Source organism: Panthera tigris, chromosome D4 (genome assembly GCF_018350195.1).
Source record: "Panthera tigris isolate Pti1 chromosome D4, P.tigris_Pti1_mat1.1, whole genome shotgun sequence".
NCBI classification, from domain to species: domain Eukaryota; kingdom Metazoa; phylum Chordata; class Mammalia; order Carnivora; family Felidae; genus Panthera; species Panthera tigris.
The window spans coordinates 24410405-24430267 of NC_056672.1; the positions used below are offsets into that span (position 1 = coordinate 24410405).

The 19863-nt window shown below is 40.9% G+C and overlaps 1 protein-coding gene across 3 annotated transcripts in view; it reads right to left on the reverse strand.

Moving 5' to 3' along the window:
• Window positions 1-19863, reverse strand: part of FRMD3 (FERM domain containing 3) — a 310702-nt gene that overhangs the window by 127245 nt on the left and 163594 nt on the right. For 2 of the 3 annotated variants that reach the window (XM_042964448.1, XM_042964447.1), the window contains exon 3: window positions 13318-13360. In XM_042964448.1, coding sequence (XP_042820382.1) covers window positions 13318-13360 — 43 coding nt within the window. Of the gene's footprint in view, window positions 1-12084; window positions 12145-13317; window positions 13361-19863 lie in introns of those variants that run through there. The other variant, XM_042964449.1, reaches the window with a different exon arrangement.

The window sequence follows — 19863 nt, forward strand, 5'->3', positions numbered from 1 at the left end:
GGGCGGGGGGCACTGATCAATCTGTCAGATTTTAAGACTTGGGAGAAACACTGCAAAGGGTTTATTGTTGCCAACAAGACCTCTAGAGCCTGCAAACGGGAGGCTCGTTTCCCAAAGGGCCCCTAGCAGGCATCAGAGACTCCTGGTCTTCTCAGCACCACCAATACCTTTTTTTACTCTTAACCAAATGAACAATGTCCCTCCTGTGTCTTTCGGGGAGGGGGGCAGGGGCTTTACAGTGAGAACCGAGGGGCACACCCGACTTCATTGTGCATACAGCATGCATAGTGACACCAATGGATTTATCGGTGCTGTCTCTTCTACGAACCACTCAGGAGCACAAACTCTGTGCACATGCGCAAAAGGACACTTAAGCACCAAAAGGGCAGAGTATTACTCACTCATTCAACGAACTGTAACTCTTGGGATGTTTTAACGAGCCAGCCGGAGAACTGCTCTCTTAACGACTGCTCTCTTCTCGCTGGAAACGATTATGATCTTGCCGCGACAACTGTTACTATCATCATCATCAAGAGTGATAATCCCTCCGTCATTCTTCCACTGAAATGACAACCAGCAGCCTCCAAGATGCTACTGGCACTGTGTTGCCTCTACTTCCAAAGCAGAGAGGGTTGGTTGTTTTTTTTTTTTTTCATTGTATTTAATTCAACCTCCTCCTGTTACAGTTCTCTTAGGTTGGAATCACACAGGCAGATGCGCCCACACACACAAATGGATGCACTGAGAACTTCGTAGGGGATCCTGGATCACCAAGCCGCTGCTTCACAAACACTTGCTCTCGGAACTCTCTGGCTGCCTGTGCTGTTCAGGAGAAGCTCTAACAGGGACTTTGGTCCACCACTTCTAATCTCAAGTTCAGCATTGGGACAAACTGCTACGGCCAAACTGAAAACTCTCAGCTTCCATTTCCTTCTCTGTAAAATGGGGATAATAATGGAACCAACCACCCAGATTAAGGATCAGTGAACTTTTACTTTTGACTTTGCGGGATTCAAGGGCTCTGTCTCAACTACTCTGCTCAGCTGGCATAAGGCAAAAGCAACAACAGACAAGATGTAGATCAATGGCATGGCTGTGTTCCAATATGACACTGAAATCTGAATTTCAGATCATCTTCACAGATCACAAAGTCTTGTCTTTTGCTTCCCCCTCCCCAACCATTTAAAACTATGAAAACTACTTTTAGTCAATAGGCCATAAAAAACAGATGGCAGGCTGCTTTTGGCCTCAGGGCCATAGTTCGTTGATCCCTGATATAGAGCCCATGATGAGGATTATATGAGTTAATGACATAAAGCTCTCAGCAGACTGTCTGAGACCTAAGTATTCAACCCATAGGATTTGTTACTATTCTAGAGGACAAAAAAGAAACTGATGTAGATGAGGGAAAGCCCTTCAACTTGACCTAGACCTACATAAGCATACCTCAGAGCTACCGTGGGTTGGTTCTAGACCACCACAATAAAGCAAATATCTCAATAAAGTCAGTCAAATGAATTTTTTGGTTTCCCCACTTTGCTCCCTGAGAGCAGGGTGCAATGACCTGAGAATTTTAGCAAAACAAAAACAAAAACAAAAAGTTAGCAAAAGTACATGAAACTGAAGGCAGGAGATCCAGGTGTCTGCTTGCTGCAGATGTTGTATAACTAACTACACCCTGAGGAATCATGTCGGTAGGTGTGAATCAACTAGTAATGATGATAATTATAAAAGCCAAGTTCAATGACTTATGTAACTGCATACTAAGATTTTATACTATAAAATTGCATCCAAAAATGAGGCATTATAAAGGATTTCCAACCAAATGGAAAGAGACCTGAATAAAACCACCTACTTGACCCATGTTTGCATTGCCTCCAGTACTCCCATTCCAAGCATGGAATCTCCTGGTCCATCGGGGTTATCATTCACACATTTAGACCACTCACACATGTACAGGTTTGAATTGTGTGGCCCAGGAAACAACATGGGTGCTCCTGAAGGTAGAAAGAAGCCCCTGGAAGGTATCTCCCAGTGATTCAAGGGTGATGCTCTTTTCCTTCTGCTCTCTCCGATACCCCATCCCCTCCCTCCTTCCAAAGAGGAGGGGTATTGGGTCCTCCCTGAAGCCCAAGAACTGACCATTATACCCAGTAAAAATGACATCAGTGTCACCAACCATACCATAAGGACAAGCCTAAAAATTATCAGTCTGTGACTTACCGCATGTGCATATCATTTAGAATTGCACACCATAATTTAAGGGTGGTTTTTTTTTGTCATTACTCTCACTACCATCATTTCTTTCCATATTGGAAATAACACAAGAGTGCGACATGAAGACCACTTATAGGCCCAGACTGCAAGGACTTTCTGATACAAGGACCAAATGTGGGAATTTTCAGTGAAACAGTTGTACCTGGAAGAAAAAGAGATACCATGCCAAACCTACTGAGCTATCACTAGAATAACAGAAGCTGGCTTCCAAAGCTGGAGAGAAGCAATGGAATGAAGAAAGCTGGAAAGAATGAAAACAGCCACAACTAAACCACAACAGCTGGAGACCTACAGTTACTTGATTTATGCAATGGGTTTTCATCAGGTGTGTGTTTTGATTTGTTTTTAAAGAACACGACAGTTGATCTTCTTTTACCTGGTCCCTAAAAGGAACATTTTTGATTCTAGTCCACAAGCATTTATTAGGTACTGATTACATGCATAGCCCTAGCTTAAGCCATGGACCAGGTGAAGAAATCTTCCAAATTAAATACAGGGGATATGATTAGACAAGTATATAATGAGGCCAATGGGACAGGCCGCCCCAAGAGGTCAGAGATGGGGTTACTGTCATTATGGGTGTCTGGAGAAGTAAAATGTATGAAACTTTACTATCAGAAGCATATGATCGAGGTCTGCAAGAAAGAACACATACAACAAGTGGGGAAATGAGCCACAAAGCAAAAGCATGAAGGTAACTGAAAGAATAAACAGAAACATTAAAGGATGTGGGAGATCTGAGTGGAGGTCACTCAGTGCAGTGGGCTGGGTAGTGTTCCCTGGGAAATTCCTGCCCACCTAGAACATCAAAATTTAACCCTCTTTGGAAATAGGGTCTTCGCGATGTAATTAACATGAAGTCCTACTGGGTTAGAGTGATCCCTAAAGCCAATGACTGTTACCTTTGTAAGAGAAAGGAAACAGACTTGGACACAGACACAGAGAAACAGGGAGAAAGTGATACGAAGATGGCGATAGGAATTGGAATGATACAGCTACAAGCCAGGGAAGGAACACCAAGGCCAGCCAGCAACCACCAAGAGCAAGAAGAGGCAAGGAAGAATTCTCTCCTAGAGCCTTCAGAGGGAGCATGGCCCTGCTGATACCTTGAGTTCAGACTTCCAGTCTCCACAACTGTGAGAAAATGGATTTCTGTTTTTCTAAGCCACCCAGTGGGGATAGTTTTGTTATGGCAGCCCTCGAGGAAACCAACGTACTCAGCAAACAGAGTCACTGGAAGAACAAAACCGGTGGCAGGCAGGCATCCAAACTGGCCTCGTGGATAGGTATGGGACCTATGGTTTTTCTCCTTCTGTTCCTCACCCCAGAGCAAAAATCTAGGCTCCTTGTACTCTCTCTGTATGCTGCAGAAGAAGATACATTCCCCTTTGAGGAAATTATTCAGCAGCAAGGGGACTATTCAGTAGATTAGCCTCAAGGGGTGCTGGAAAGCTAAAGAATGCCACATAAATACAAAGTTTCACAAAGAGCGCCATCAGAGAGAGAAATTACATGCCCTCTCAGGCTTCCAGGCAGAGCCGTCATAACTTCAGGGAAGGAACGCTCCAGACACCAGCCAGCAAACTTGACTCGACATTGCTCTATGGCTGAGTTACACCATGTATTATGCAGAAGCTGGCGGTAATCCCCATCCTGATTTGCATGCAGAAGCCATTGTCAAGCACCCCTGTTCCTTCAGGGTGCTTGGCAGCAGCACAGTGTCTGATAAATAGAGCAAGAAGGTGATCTTAACTACCCAGCGGAGCTAATCAGGTACCAGCCAGGATTAAGCAGAGAACCTCCCTGGAGGTGAGCCTTCTTTCATCTAGGTATGTTTTTGCTATAGCAGATTTTTTTTTTTATGCTTATTTATTTGGGGGCGGGGGGAGAGCATGAGTGGGGGAGGGGCAGAGAGAGAGGAAGACACAGAATCTGAAGCAGGCTCCAGGCTCAGAGCTGTAGGCACAGAGCCCGACGCGGACCCATGAACCGCAAGACCATGACCTGAGCCTAAATCGGATGCTTCACCGACTGAGCCACCTGGGCGCCCTTCTATAGTACATTCTTAATGCATAATGAACTTTGATTCCTCCCTTCCTCACTCCCCACTTCTCTCCCCCCTAACTTTCCCTCTCCCTCTCTTTCTCAATTTTTACATAAAACAGTCTCTCCTTCTGTTTGTTTTCTCTTTATTACCAAGAGATCTAGGAAAATATTCTCATTGTAAAAGATATGAGTAGGGGTACCTGGGTGGCTCAGACCATTAAGCATCCAACTCTTGATTTCGGCTCAGGTTATGGTCCCATGGTTCATAGGTTTGAGCCCTGCATCAGGCTCTGTGCTGAGCATGGAGCCTGCTTGGGATTCTCTCTCTCTCTCTCTCTCTCTCTCTCTCTCTCACACACACACACACACACACACACAAAATAAACTTTAAAAAAAGGATCTGAGTAAAACATATAAATACTTAAAAATATGCAGTTATTTTGAGAGAGAGAGACAGAGAGACAGAGAGAGAGAGAGAGAGATAATGAGAATGCAAGCAGGAGAGGGGCAGGGGGAGAGAGAAGAGAGAGAAGACACACACACACACACAGAGAGAGAGAGAGAGAGAGAGAGAGAGAGAGAGAGAGAGAATCCCAAACAGGCTCCATGCACAGAGCCAGACGCAGGGCTCAATCCCACCAACCACAAGATCACAAGCTGAGCCAAAATCAAGAGTCAGATGCTTAACCAACTGAGCCACCCAAGTGCCCCCAAAATATAACTATATATAATAGAATGTATTTCGTCACCTCCCTCTACCCTACTCTCTTCCCCTGAGGTAACCAGTTAGTACAGACGTTTGCAGAATTTCTCTGCACTTACATATTCATCTAAAATAATCTGTTTAGGGGCACCTGGGTGGCTTGGTCGGTTAAGCGTCCGACTTTGGCTCAGGTCATGATCTCGTGATTTGTGAGCTCGTGCCCCACGTCGGGCTCTGTACTGACAGCTCGGAGCCTGGAGCCTGCTTCAAATTCTGTGTCTTCCTCTCTCTGACCCTCCCCCGTTCATGCTCTGTCTCTCTCTGTCTCAAAAATAAATAAACATTGAAAAAAAAATTTTTTAATAAAATAAAATAATCTGTTTATTTTCATATATAGGGATCATTCTCTAGGTGGTATCTTTACCTGCTTTCTTAACTCCAACATCTATCTAATAAATTTTTCAGTGTCAATACTACAGGCTAATGACTGTCTGTATTCCACAATTTATTCAGCCTTGCCAAAATTACAGGCTTTTCATTTCTTCCAATTCTTGGTGCTATAAGCAACACTACAACAGATATCCTTGCATTAATATATACCTGTGCTTGGATAAACTTTGCTTTCAATAGATTCATGGAGATGAGCTCATTGGATCAAAAGACATAGGCATTTTTTTTAAACACTTCTACACTTTTACTTCTGATTTACACTTTAAACATCCTAGGTACTTTCTTTGAATTCACCACTTAGTCTCATAAATTTTGATGTTGAATATTGTTAATCATTCTAAACTAACCTATGAAGCATATCATTGCACAGTGCAAAATTAAAATTCAAGAATCTCCTATACAAAGCAGTTTATTCTACACAGAGAGAAAGTTAACTCATCAGATGAGTCCAAATGAGCGATGGCTGATGCCTTTAGAGAGAATTTTAATTCAACAACAAAAATGTAATCAAATCAGCTAAAACATAATTTTTATATTACCTTCCAGCTACTTTTTTGAGTGCTTTGACAAAAATGAAAGAACTAAAAGGAATCCAATGGTTAAATTACCACCATTTTGTTATAGTTCTTCACTTATTATGCCCAGGACAGATCATTTGTCATTAGCATGTGAGGGACGCAGACATCTTTAATCTAGAAAGATATGTCCAAATTTCCCTCCCAAATGGCTTTTCTAGTTTATACGCCCCCACCAGAAGTGTTACCCTTATCCTCATCAATTGGATATTATCAGTATTAACCATTTTCCCAGTGTAACAAAAAATACCTTAATTTACATTTTCCTTGTTACTAATGATATTGAGCACCTGTTTATGAGTTTCCTGGCCATTTATTTTTATTCCTTCTACGGGTCTTTACACATTTTTTATTGAGTTGTTTATCTTTGGGTTTATACCATCACACTTTATAGATTCTGCATATTTACGACTCGTTAGGTAGTTGGCAAATGCTCTTCCATTATTTATTTTGCTTGTGTTTTAATTTATTTATAATTTGTTTTATACTCATTCACTCGACAAATATTTACTGAAAATCTACTGCTCATTTGCAGTAGCAAAGCAAATATTCTGGTACATGAGTTTAATTTTTCCACAAATTTGTCAGCATTTTGCTTCATTATTTCTGTTTTTTATATTTTCCTTAGGAAGCCCTATTCCACAATTATAAGAAATAGTCCTGAATTTTTACCTAAAACTTGTATAGATGATTAAATATATTGGGCTTTTGAATTTATCAGGAATTAATCCCATGGTGTGAGGTAGGTCTTTAGCTTCTTTTCTTTTTCCAAGTGGAAAGGCAATCCATAAAATCATGCCTTGAAATCCATCTTTCTGATAGGAAATACAATCTTTATCATAACCCATATTCTCACAAATAATAGGTCAGTTTGAAGGGTTTTTTTCTTTTTCTGTTTGGTTTCTTTTCCTATTCCTGTGTCTATCTTAACGTGTCTATCACGAGGACTCAATAATTATAGCTCATATGCCTTGATTTGCTACCTAATAAAACAAGGACCCTATCATTGTTCTTTTTCACATATTTATCAGCTATTCCGAAGCATTTTCTTTTGTAAATGAGCCTTTTTCACATTTTTTTAAATGTTTATTTTGAGAGAAAGAGAGACAGACAGACAGATAGACCATGAACAGGGAACGGCAGAGAGAGAGGGAGCCACAGAATCCGAAGAAGCAGGCTTCAGGCTCTGAGCTGTCAGCACAGAGCCTGACATAGGGCTCAAACTCACAAACCATGAGATCATGACCTGAGCTGAAGTTAACGCTTAACCGACTGAGCCACCCAGACGCCACTGTAAATGAGCTTTAGAATCAGTTTGTTAAATGCCATAGGGATCTCATTGATATTTTGATCTGAAAATTATCTGAAGGTATGCATTAATTTGCAAAAAAAATTGACCTTCGCAATATCAAATGAAAGCTAAGAAGTCTCCATTTACTGAACTCTTTATCTACTCCACAGTAAAATTTCAAAATTTATATAGATTTTGCACATTTCTTGTTATATTTATTTGTGAGTAATTTATGTTTTTATTTGTTATTGCTATTGTAAGCAATAGCCCTTTTTCCCATTACATTTCAGAAATAGTTGCTGCTTATGAATAAGTATTGTTTCAGGATATTAATCTTGTATCCAAGGACAAAAACCAGTATCAATTGTGGGTAGGGGGTGAGGAAGGAAGACAAGTAGAGAGCCTGGAGAGACCCAGAGGACACAACCACATTTAAGATGCTATATGGAGCTATGCAAAGGCATCCAGCACCCCTGAACACCCTAGATTGGCTGAACAGAGTGAGGCATGGGAGCAAGACAAAGAAATCCTGGAGTAGTTTGGGGAAGTGTTGTGTTACGACTTTGAAGGACAGTGAAGGACACTGAAGAAATGGCCCCATGCTGTGTTTAAGCAGAGGAGCACCTTACATGGTGTACATAAGTTTTCCTGAGGCTGAAGCATGGCACAGAAGAGGCTGAGCAGTGTCTGCCTGTCCCAGTGGTAAATACAGAAGTGCTAAGAGCCAGTGAGTGAAAGGTACCTGGAGAGGGCACCACCAGAGTGACACTCTGTAGACGTGCAGGGCAAGACCATGGCCAGGAGCACAGGTCTTAGCAGCATATGCCAGCACACACTGAAAGGCCAAATGGAACCAGTCACATTCCGAGAGGATGCAGTGGGGAAAGAGGGCAGCAACCAAAGGCCAAGTCACAGAAGACAGGCCAGAGGAAGATTCAGAGGACTGGGCACAAGAGAGATGTCACCCTCACCGCCATGATGATACGTAAGCTTCCCCTGCCTCATGATGCCATTCTGGGAATGGAGAAAGAGGAAAAGCTCTCGGTATGGGAAAAATACCCCAATACGGAAGTATGCACTTTCAAGTGACTATGTTTAAATAATGAATTCACTGAGTAATTTCCTGAAAGAGATCAAATTCTAAACTGGCAGATCTTAAATTACCCTGAAGTGGCAAGACTGAACTTTTTTGTCCCCAAAGGAAAAGAGGCTCACAGCAAATTGAATTCAGTCATGGGGAAATAATGTCACATTTGTGCATGTCTGAGTCATAATGTATAACTTTTTAAAACCTCTTCATGCTAATACAGTTTTTGTGGTTAAATAGATCCTACAAGACATGAAAGTTCTGTTCTCTTGATGTGTGCTACTACATGTGAACACACTAAACTACATTCTCCAGTTATGGGAACAAGGCCAAAATCTGTAGGGTATAGGTGAGAACATTCACTATTCCTACATGGGAAAGAAAGACTCTGAAAACCAAACATCCAAAATATGCCATTTCATTTAACACTTAATCTGCAGACAACCCACTATCTGAATACTCTGGAAAGAAAAAGATCAAAGCACAGTCCACATTTGAACTTATGGACATGCAATGATGGAATAGGGAAATGAAGAAGATATTCCCCTTAATACTGCCCAAATTATGTAGCCTACCTTCATTTTGACCTAGTCAACAAGGAACGATAAAAAGTTTGATCTGAAGATTCCAGTTCCAGGAAGTACTGATTCATTGCACCCTACCCTGTCTCTTCCACTGAATGCAGCTATAAAACCTGGACAGAATGTGTACAGCAGCTACCTAAGGACACTGGAAAGTAAATAATAGTAGGTAGAGTGGAAAAGACAACAAGAATTCAAAGGACCACTGAACTGGTGTTGGATTCTCCACAGTCTTTTCCTATGGTATCCCCTGGAGAGATCTCTGAGATACTGGAAGGGCACCACCATGGATGGTGAAAGCTCCAAGAGAAGCTCCTAGTTAAGGCAAAGGGGGCTCTGGCAGCAACAGAGCAATAGCAAATGGGTTGGAGATTTTCTTGTCTGGAAGTTTTTTAACCTACTTTCTTTGATAATTACAAAAATTCTCAAGTTATGTATTTCATATTGGGTGAGTTTTGGTAATTCCTGGTATTTGAAGAATGAGCCCATTTCATCTAAGCTGCCAAACTTAAATGCCCAGAGTTGTTCTGTGGGGTCTGTAGTGATAGCCTCTCTTTCATTCCTGGTATTGGTAACTTGTGTCTTCTATTTTTTTTTTTCTTTATCAGTCTTGCTAGAGGCTCATCACTTTCTTGATATTTACAAAGACCAATTTTTTAAATTAATTTTGTTTCATGTATCCACAAACAAAGCAACTTGGCTGATTCTCCGAGTAATTAATGCTGATTCAAGAAGCCAGTCTCAAAGGATTGCATGCTTTAGGATTCTATTTATATGACATTCTCAAAGGACACAAACTATACTGACAGAACAAATCAGGGGTTGCTAGTGGTTAGGGGAGGAGGTGTGTGACTACAAAAGGAGAGGACAAGGGAGGTTTTGAGGGTGATGGATAGAGTCTCTACCCTGACTGTACTGGAGATTATACAAACCTGTATGTTAAAATTTATAGAATTATACACCAAAATTAGGTCAATTTTACCTTATGTTCATTTAAAAAGTAAAATTTAAGTTCAGAGGAGAAAAAAGACTTTGGTTTAAGAAGTTTTTCCACTTTAAAATGTATACCAAACTAAGGAGCTGTCCAACTAACTATTCTCTCAATTAAATATTTCTCTTCCTTAATATTTGGAGTCAACATAAAAATAAGTTTGATTCTGCCTATTTTCAACAAGATTCGGGGGAAACAAGCACTGTCATGTAACATTGTTGGGAATAACTTACTATAAGGTCTTTAAATGGATATTTATCACTAAGGAAATGAAAAATATGTATAACTTTTAATCCAACAATTTCATTTCTAAAAGGAATTTCTAATACAGATGTACTTGCATAAGATTCAAGAAAGTACATACAAGAATGTTTATTGTAGCATAATGTATAATAGCAAAATATTAGAAAATATTTTGATGTCTATTAATTATACATTCATGTAATTGTCAGCCATTTTTAAAATGAAGCCAGTCATCAATCACTGATACTAAAAAAAACAAAAAAAAAAACAAAAAAAACACAAAAAAAACCCTCTAAAATTACTAAAAAATAATAACGTGAAGAAAAATGTTTACAGATTGATCTCATTTTTTGTTTATAAAAGGTCTCACATACATTGGGGAAGTTTATATATACATAAGAAATCCCAGAAGGATATACAAAATATTGTTAACAGTTATTTCTTCAGAGTGGGCTTGGAGATACAAGGGGGAAGAGAAAGGAAATAGTTTGAGTTTTAATTTTAAATTATTTTGAACTAAGAAAAAGCATGGACATTTAAAACCTATTTTAATACATGAGGTGTGGATATCTATGTGAGGTAATGGATATTAACTAATCTTACCATGGTAATCATTTTGCACCATATACATATATCAAATCATTATGTTACACATCTTAAACTTATACAATGTTACATGTCAATTATATCTCATTAAAATTGAAAACCTTTAAATAAAAAGTAAAATAAAAATAAAGTTTTAAAAAATACTAGTAAGAAATAATAATGCCTTTGTAGAGAGTTTGTTAATCAGGGTAGCTGACCTCAGCCAACCCTGGGAAACACCATTCCTAGAAACACCCATAGGTAAAGGTATCTCAATAGGGTCAGGGAAAAGAACCTGAAAGTCTACCATCAAACCATTCCTCCAAGAAATTTTGTCCTCAATGGCTTCTGAAAAGCAGTCAAAGTATAAAAGGATACCCAAGAAGGAAGTTGCCTGGAGTTCTGCAACCAGATACATCCTTTTTCGATGAGTTCCAGGAGTTGAACCCAGTTTCTCTGGGTTAACAATATACAAGCCCTATTTTAAATTTTTTTCTAATTTAAAGTTAATGTTTCCAGGATATACATATAAGAATAAAGAAATTCTTGATACTAAAAGACACCATCATCAACAACAACAAAACTAGATTTGTGATCTTGGGAAAATTACATAATTTCTTGTTCAGTAATGTCCTCAAAAATACAATAGACTGGGTGATGGACAAAACCTTTACCACTTCCTAGAGCTAGTGAGTCACCCCATCTGGTTTGGAAATTGAATTTTACACAGCTTTTATCCAGATTCAGATTTCATTTGTCATTAGACTGACATTACCCAGTAGTCAAATGTCAATCTTTAAAACATTTTTACCAAACATTATACATTTCCAGTTGGTTGTTCAGGTTTACTTAGCATGGGAACAAAGCTCTTAAGCAGCAAATTCTTTACAAATTACAAGGTTTTTTTTTTCTTCTAAGTACTGAAATACATCCGACTTTAAAGATATTTATATTTTTAAACTGTGTGTAGCCTAAGGAAAATATTGCATGACATTGAAGAACCAAAGTCAAAGAATCATTAAATATGAAAATAAGTTTACTGAAAAATTGTCTAAACACGTTTACATACATAAACAAAAATATCGAAACTTAGTAGCCAAGGGATAAAAGCTAGGCATCAGCAATTTTTTTGGACATGCTATTCACTCTTATTATCCTGCATATCATTCTATATGGAGCCTCCTGATAACTGTCCTGCTATTTCTTCTTGGATGCCTGACCCAATTCTATTCCAGTTACACCCCAATGCACTGACCTCTCTGGACTTCACATGTCCACTGCTGCCCTTGTTTTCACCTCATACATCTTTACTGCCAGCTCCCTGCAACAGCCATGGCTCCCAGCAGCCATGGGCATTAGCCTGCCACAGAACAACTTAGTTGTCCTTCTTGCATTGATCCAGAGTTTGTTTGCTCCTGAGACATAGGGGAGGGAAGGAAGAAGAATGGGAAGGGATAAAAAGAAGGAGGGATGGGGGGGAAGGGAACAAGAGAGGGAGGATGGGGGGAGGTGGGGAAAGAGGGTTAAGCAATAAATGTATTAGTGGCTAGTTTGCCATCCGTGTTTGGTTTCTTCCTTCTTCCACTTAAAAGGCCTGCCCAGAATAATTTCTTCATATTTGAAAAAGGAAAGAATCCCCTGAATAATGATAAATGACATAATATGCACTAAACTGATTTCTGATGAGAAACTGATTTATCGCCTACATTTCAGAGCCGTGGGAAAGTTGACATGGAGGGATAAATGGATTTCAGGGCAGGCAATGAATTTCTGAAATGCATTTCAGAAGCCCTCCTCCGAGCCATAAATAAAAGCAGGTTGCCTACAGCCTGGCACAGATGACCAGGACAAAACACCATGCCATCTAGGATCTAGTCAACACCCTCTTCACAATGCCCAAAGTAGATGACCAGATGTTCTAGAAAGACGTTTCCCAAGGCAACTTCCCTCTGTTTCCCCCCACCAAAAAAAAAAAAAAAAAAAAAAAAAAAAAAAAAAAAGGCAGTTCAGAACATCATGGGGGCTTGAAAACAATTACTAAGGGGGAAAATTATTGTATGGAGTTTGAGGAGTACAAAAGAATAATACAATCTTCAATAAAGTTACTGGCAAGATTCTAGTTTCAAAATACACCTGTTTTCCTTATCCCCCCAAGACTGCACCTCTCATCCTGAACCACCTACTAGCAACCTCCACAATCCAAAGGAACCAGGTACCTGGTGATTATGTTGAACAGATACTTAGTCATCTAATTCCAACGTTCCTGTTCAAATATGAAATATGAAGGTAAGGTGATAGTGACTTCAAGGAAGGCAAAGGCCAGAAAATAAGAGAAGTTACACAGCACCCACTAAGAGAGAGAAGCCCCCACCCACACATGTTCATTTCCCTCCATCCATTTCTTCCCTGGCAGGAGAAACTTTGTTAAGAGACAGGACCTCTCTTTGGACATTTCGTAGCAAAAGTGAAACCACAGATTGACACTTACATTTCATTTGCTTGGAGATGGACTTGTTAGGTTCAAGCCAGTGCTAGGAAGAAAAAAGCAGAGATCATGGGTCAAACGGCTGAACCATACACATGACACATACTTAATAACTAAAAGAAATTTAATACAGATAGTCTTTTTCCAAAGTACAGTCTTGGTTCCCATAGATATTCCTCAAGGTTCTGCCTTCTGAAGATCAATACAAACAATTCTGCAAGAAGAATACAACAGGCAAGGGTATAAATTACAGAGAATTAGTACTTTCTGAGTAGTGTATGAGTCACACAGTTGCTAAGAGAGAAGAACAAGGGAGAGAACATGCACTTCAATGGGATATTCTCACGGCTCCAGTGGACTCCTAGGTGATACAGTTCCATTGCTCTGGGCAAGTCACAGATGGCTGAAGACTTTGACATCCATGACCTCAAAGAGTCACAGTCCAAGACAGTTTCAGCACCCTGCTCCCCTGCCTGGTAGCCTCTGTTCAGGTGAACAGTGGGCCAAGCCAGCATTAGCCCCGTCACACAGAGGCAATTGTCCCTTTATAGTAGGGAGGAACAGAGGACTTTAAATATCTAACTTCAAAGGCCTGAGATCATCCAGAAGAAAAACCAACTGTACCACAAAACAAAGATGCCCAAAGACTTGGGTAGCTCAGAATGGTGTTAGTGACAGGCATTCAAAGCCGATACCATGCTGGGCCCAGTGGCTGGCTCATTCCACACCACGTGTGGAGGTCACTTCAACATGCTAAGAGCCAGGCGACTTTTGAGATCACTAACCAGGGTGTCCCTGAAGCCACTTGGGAAATGTCAAGAAGCGTCACTCTGTACACCTGCGGTTTATAAAGACACTATGAGGAGTGCCACTGGTATCCACCGGGAGATCAGAGAGCCCACACTCACCTGGCATCCCCCACGCTCAATACTAGAGACAAAAGAGGATGCTCACCATGAGTTGAGGCTTACACCCCATTTGTGCCATCCAGCAAGCCTCAAAGTTCTGTATTGTCCCTACCGTTTGATATCCATGCACAACCATGAAGTTTAATAAGCACTAGCGTTGGTTGAGGGCTTCCTAAATGTCAGGTGTTACTCTAAGCAATTCCATGGGTCATCATTACCACCCCATTTACAGATGCAAAATCAGGGAGCTCAGAATATTAAACAACTAGCCTAAGGTCACCCAGAGAACAAATGGTGAGGCAGTGCGCAGCAGGATTCCAGAGCACAGGCCCTTAACCTTGGCCATTCTGCCTCCCAACAGATCAGTTTGCTCTAAAACATATTAGTCTCCTCAACAAACATCACTTCTTTCCCCAGGAGCTGAAAAATTGAGCAGTCAAATCAATAGTTTCCAATCCAGGGTGTCAGAGCTCTGCAACCTTCAAAAACAAGACTAGGGGTCTTTTAACTACGTCAGCATCGTGAAGAGAAAGGCACAGAAAACCGTGCCTTTACCTCTGACGTATCGCACAAACTGAAAGAGCAAGTTTCTTTGCTTCTGATCAAAACTCTATCAGTTCATCTTGAGAACGCTGTTTATCTCCTTTTTTCATTTTTTTAAACTGTGGTAAAATACACATCAAATTCACCATCCTAACTATTTTCAAGGGTACAGTTCAGGGGTATTAAATACATTCATAATGGTGGGAAACCACCACCACCCACCTCTAGAGCGCTTTCATCTTGTAGAACTGAAACTCTAGTCCTAGGAAACAGTCAGTCCCCAGTCCCCTCTCTCCAGGCCCCTGGAAACCACCATTCTACTTTTGGTTATGTGTTTCTTTTTCTTATTTTCTTAATTTTTTTAATGTTTATTTTTGAGAGAAAGAGAGAGAGAGAGAGAGAGAGAGAGAGAGAGAGAGAGAGAGAGAGAGAGAGAGATTGAGAAACAGCATGGGTTGGGGAAGGGCAGAGAGAGTGGGAGGCACAGAACCCGAAGCAGGCTCCAGGCTCTGAGCTGTCAGCACAGAACCCGATGCGGGACTCAAAACCACGAACCGTGAGATCGTGACCTGAGCCGAAGTTGGACGATCGACCTACTGAGCCACCCAGGCGCCCCTTGGTTACCTGTTTCTAATCAGAAGTGACGCTTGGCATTTACACAGTTATAAATGAACAGTGGGAAATATATTGATCGCACAAAGTTATACAGCTAGTAAGTGGCCCGAAGTGTTTTACCTCTCTCTCAGTTTCCACAACTATAATACGGGAATAGCAATAGTACCTACCTTGTAGTGTTGTTGTAAGGATTTTAGAAGTTAATAAAAAGTGAATAAACATAAGACATTTACACAGTGCCTAGCAGGTGAAAAATATCAATAAATGCTTGTTTGTGGATCCTGAGGATACTTAAGTACAGTTTAATTGGTAGACCACATCCCATGGAGGAGAATAATAAAAGGGGCTTCTGACGATTAAATTATTTTCTAGAAATAAATAGGGTAATTTAGAACTAAGGCAAGAAAAATACCTACGGAGATCAACACCTACTGCTATTGTTTCACAGAGGAGAATCACCAGTCACAAAGACTGAAGTACGCTTTCTGAATTCTCCTTGCTTGGCATCCTGTGAACTCCTTAGCTCTTCTCTGCCAAACTTCAACCTGCCGCTCTTCTTCCTCTCTGCCTCCAGGGAGGACAGGTACATTTCACTTTATGTGCCCATACTAGTCAATGGCAATCTCCCAGGGCTGCAAAGAGGGTTTCAAGGCTCAGTGAGAATGAGTGCCATGATGGATTGGCTATCTCTGCCATGGAGGGGTAGGGAATATTTAAGGTACATCTGCAAGGTATTTGCCATCCGTGCCCTGAAATAAATTTACTCAAAATTAACTGGCCTCCTCATTGTCCTACAAAATACACCCTGAAGTTTCTGATGGGTTCTGACCTTCCTTCTCCTCTTGGCCTATTCACACCCCATGCTTGCCTCTCAAACCTTGTGTATCTTGTTTTTTTTTTAATATTTGCTTTTGAGAGAGAGAGAGAGACAGAGAGAGAGAGAGAGAATGAGTGGGGGAGGGCAGAGACAGAGGGAGACACAGAATCCAAAGAAGGCTCCAGGCTCTGAGCTGTCAGGGCTCAGACCCATGAGCTGTGAGATCATGACCCAAGCCAAAGGAGGACACTTAACTGACTGAGCCACCCAGGCACCCCAAACCTTGTGTGTCTTAATTACCTATGTCTACAGTGTGACCACTAAATATTCTTCCAGGACAATGATCCTTATGCAACAGTACAGTCATGGGGTGTAGAGCCCTAAGAAAAATAAGCCAGCAGTAGTCATGTGTCAAGGGATTATAGGAAATCATTTCTTCAGAAAGGGTCAATCTCTAGTATTTCTTAAAATCTAAATATCTGACTGGCCTATGGCCCAGCAATTTCTTTATCCCGCAATTTGTCCATGTGAACATAGAGGAACATAACAAGGATTCTCACTGCATAATTATAATACTACAATTATAAAGTATTAGAATGTTAATGGCCATCATCAGGAAAATGGTAAGCAAATCGTAATCTGTTCATATTCCGGATTCTGCAGTGTTTTATAGGAGGTAGATCTTTATGTGTTAACATGGTTAGATCTCTAAAGCACGCTGCAAGATGCAAACACTGAATTCAGAACTATGGCCACAGTTCCCAATTCCTACACTGAAACACTCCAGGGAAAAGCAGCCATTCTAGACATCTGTCAGACACCCAGGGTGCCAACTATAAGCTCAAGGAAGTTCCCGGTTCCAACATTAGATCATGCTACATTCCTTTTGATATCATACTTTTTGAAAAGCTGGGTTTTTAGCGATTTCTGTGATAAAAAGCAAGTACCGTGCTAAAATAGGTGTGAGAGAGGCAATGAACGTGGTAATATTGGATCCGATCCCAGAGTCTGAGGAGCCATGGGGCGCCCAACAGGTACACACATCCTGTTAGTAAGTAATTGTGGTTAAGAATGAACTGAAAATACTATTTTCATGTATGTCACATTTTAAATGGCACTAAGTTGTTAGCACATAAATACTAAATTGGTTGGCTCTCGCTCTTATCAGATAGCACTGTCAGACATTCTTTTTACCAAGGGCACTGTGAAATAATTACTAAAATACTGACACAGCCATAAATCAACAATGTTTGAGAACCTCTGAACTATTGGTATCATAGAATTGATGTGTTTTCCAAGTAAAAGCTACACTAAACTACCATATATTTCCAAAGAATACATAATAAGCATCTCTATGTATTTTTAAAGACCTGAAATGATACACTCTAAACTGATACCAGTGAGGTTGGGTAACAGGGAAGTAACAGGAATTTAGGGGTGTTGCTCAAAAGAAACCATGACTTCTGTTTTATCTGATGTTTTAACATACTTTTTACATGTATTCATGCATTACATGAATAATTAAAAGTCAATTTTTTAAAAAGGAAGCTAAGCTCTACTCAGAGGTTAAAGGTGGATTCTATGTAATTTAGACTCAAGAAGAACAATTTCATCCACAACAGGCAGATGCCAGGTCCAGCTGAGCCCCCAGCATTGGTCCAGCTCAGGAGCCAGCCTGGGTTCAAATCCCAGCCTGGCCACTTCCTCTGTTCCTTCCCTTACAGCAGCATCATGAGGTTGAAGCAGGTTAATTCATTAAGAAGTTCTGAGAACAGAACTTGGAGCATAGTGAAGGCTCAGGAAACACCGGCTGTTCTCATCTTCTGTGAGTTCACTCAGAGACACTCCCAAATTGGTGCAACGGCCCCTCTCTGGTGAGCCCACCTCGGCTACTCTCTTCCTCCCACACTCCCTCCCCAACTGCCTCTTGCTCTATGTGAAGGGTAATTCTCCTACCTTTTTTCCTTCTTCCTTTTAGAGTTGGGCAATGAAGCTGAGTCTAGACCACACCAACAACTCCCGCTGTTACTATATGTACAGGTGGATCACACACCTGTGAGAAAGTAACCATGATGCTGTGTGCTTGGTAATTAGAAATAAGGCTCAGAACATTCTATCTTCCTTTCAATTGCCACTTGGGATATATGCTAGTTTTTGTTTTTGTTTTTTAAGTCTGTTTCCTTGCTGAAAACTGAAGTTCCCTAAGAGAGGTAGAAAGAAAAGCCTGCCAGCCAAATCTCTGAATTTGTGGCTAGTTTACAATAGTTGAAAACTTCAGTTCTTGAACTCTCCCTTAGAATAAGAATTCCAAAGACTAAAGAGGCTAAGACCCAACTATTAATTCTACCTAAGGAGCTTAAGAAGTAAGAGCAATCGGAGGATGCGTTCCCTCAGTGTGATCTGAAGGTATCAGGAATTTATCTGCAGAGATAACACCAGGGCTCTGCTCAGATCCCCTCGATGCCATTTTCTCCTTGGTTATATAGCACCCTGACCCTTTTTAGGAAGGCTGCCTTCAGGTTACTGGAATCCAATGCAGGGTGAAGAACGAGCCTCCCCACTCATCTGTTAACTGACAGGTTAAGAAGTGACTGGTATCCAAGATAAATACCTCTGCTCCTTCACCCCTTGGTCAGGACAACCCTAAGGCATAACCTACCACTCTTCCAGAGCTCCTGTTTGGCTTTCAGCCCAAGTTACATGCCACACGACTTTGCTCAACACCACACACTTGTGGGACCTCCTTCCCTTCCCTGTGCCAATCCCTCCAATCTCCTACAAGTCTTTCTTCCTGGGAACAATGCCTAACAAAACTGGAATTTTTATCTCAGGATCCGCTTCTGGGATCCAGAGGCAACACAGCTTCCCTAACTCCCTGCCCAAAACTGCCCTCCCACCATGGTATTTAAAATTTTTCCTTTGAAGGTTTTATTCCTTTTGCCTCAGGCTGGAACCCCAGTAACCTGTATATCCCCCAAGAGAGGTCCCAGTTTGACAAAGGTTTCAGTCTCGACAATCCAGCCTGACCACATTTGAAGCCACCTCTTAGAACAAATTTATTTTGATTGATAGCAGCTTGATGCAAAGAAAAGTCAAAGGAAGCCTCACAAAAGGGGTGAAAAGCAGAGTGCTGAATAACCCTTCTCTGTCCCCATTCCCTTCTCTGTGGTCTTGGAGGGGGGACAGATTCCAGGAACCCTAAGATTCCTTCAGTTCTCACATTCCATATTCTATGAACCTGAAGGATGAGAATATTGCCAAAAAATGTTATCTCTTTAATTATGCAAGACCCAGCTGCACTTAGCCCTAAGAGATCATTTTTCTCTACCCCATCATAGAAGTGGTGCATTTCTTTTATACTTTCCAATTTTGGCTTCTTTAGGAGAAGTTGGGGGGCGGGGAGGGAAGGTGGGTGTGAGGTGGTGATTTGTGACTAAGTAGATTGATTTTTAATTTGGTAGCTGCTAAGCCAGGGGGAAAAAAAACAGAACTCCCAAAGGTAAACAATATAACACACTTGGTTATCTTCAAATGTTGGGCTTCTGTTGAAATTGATTCACAGAATAAATTACACACCTCTCTGTTATCTTTCTCAAAACCCTTGATGCCCTAAACCAGAATAATCCATAGCCCAGAGAAATGTGTTAAATAACCAATGGGGCTTTA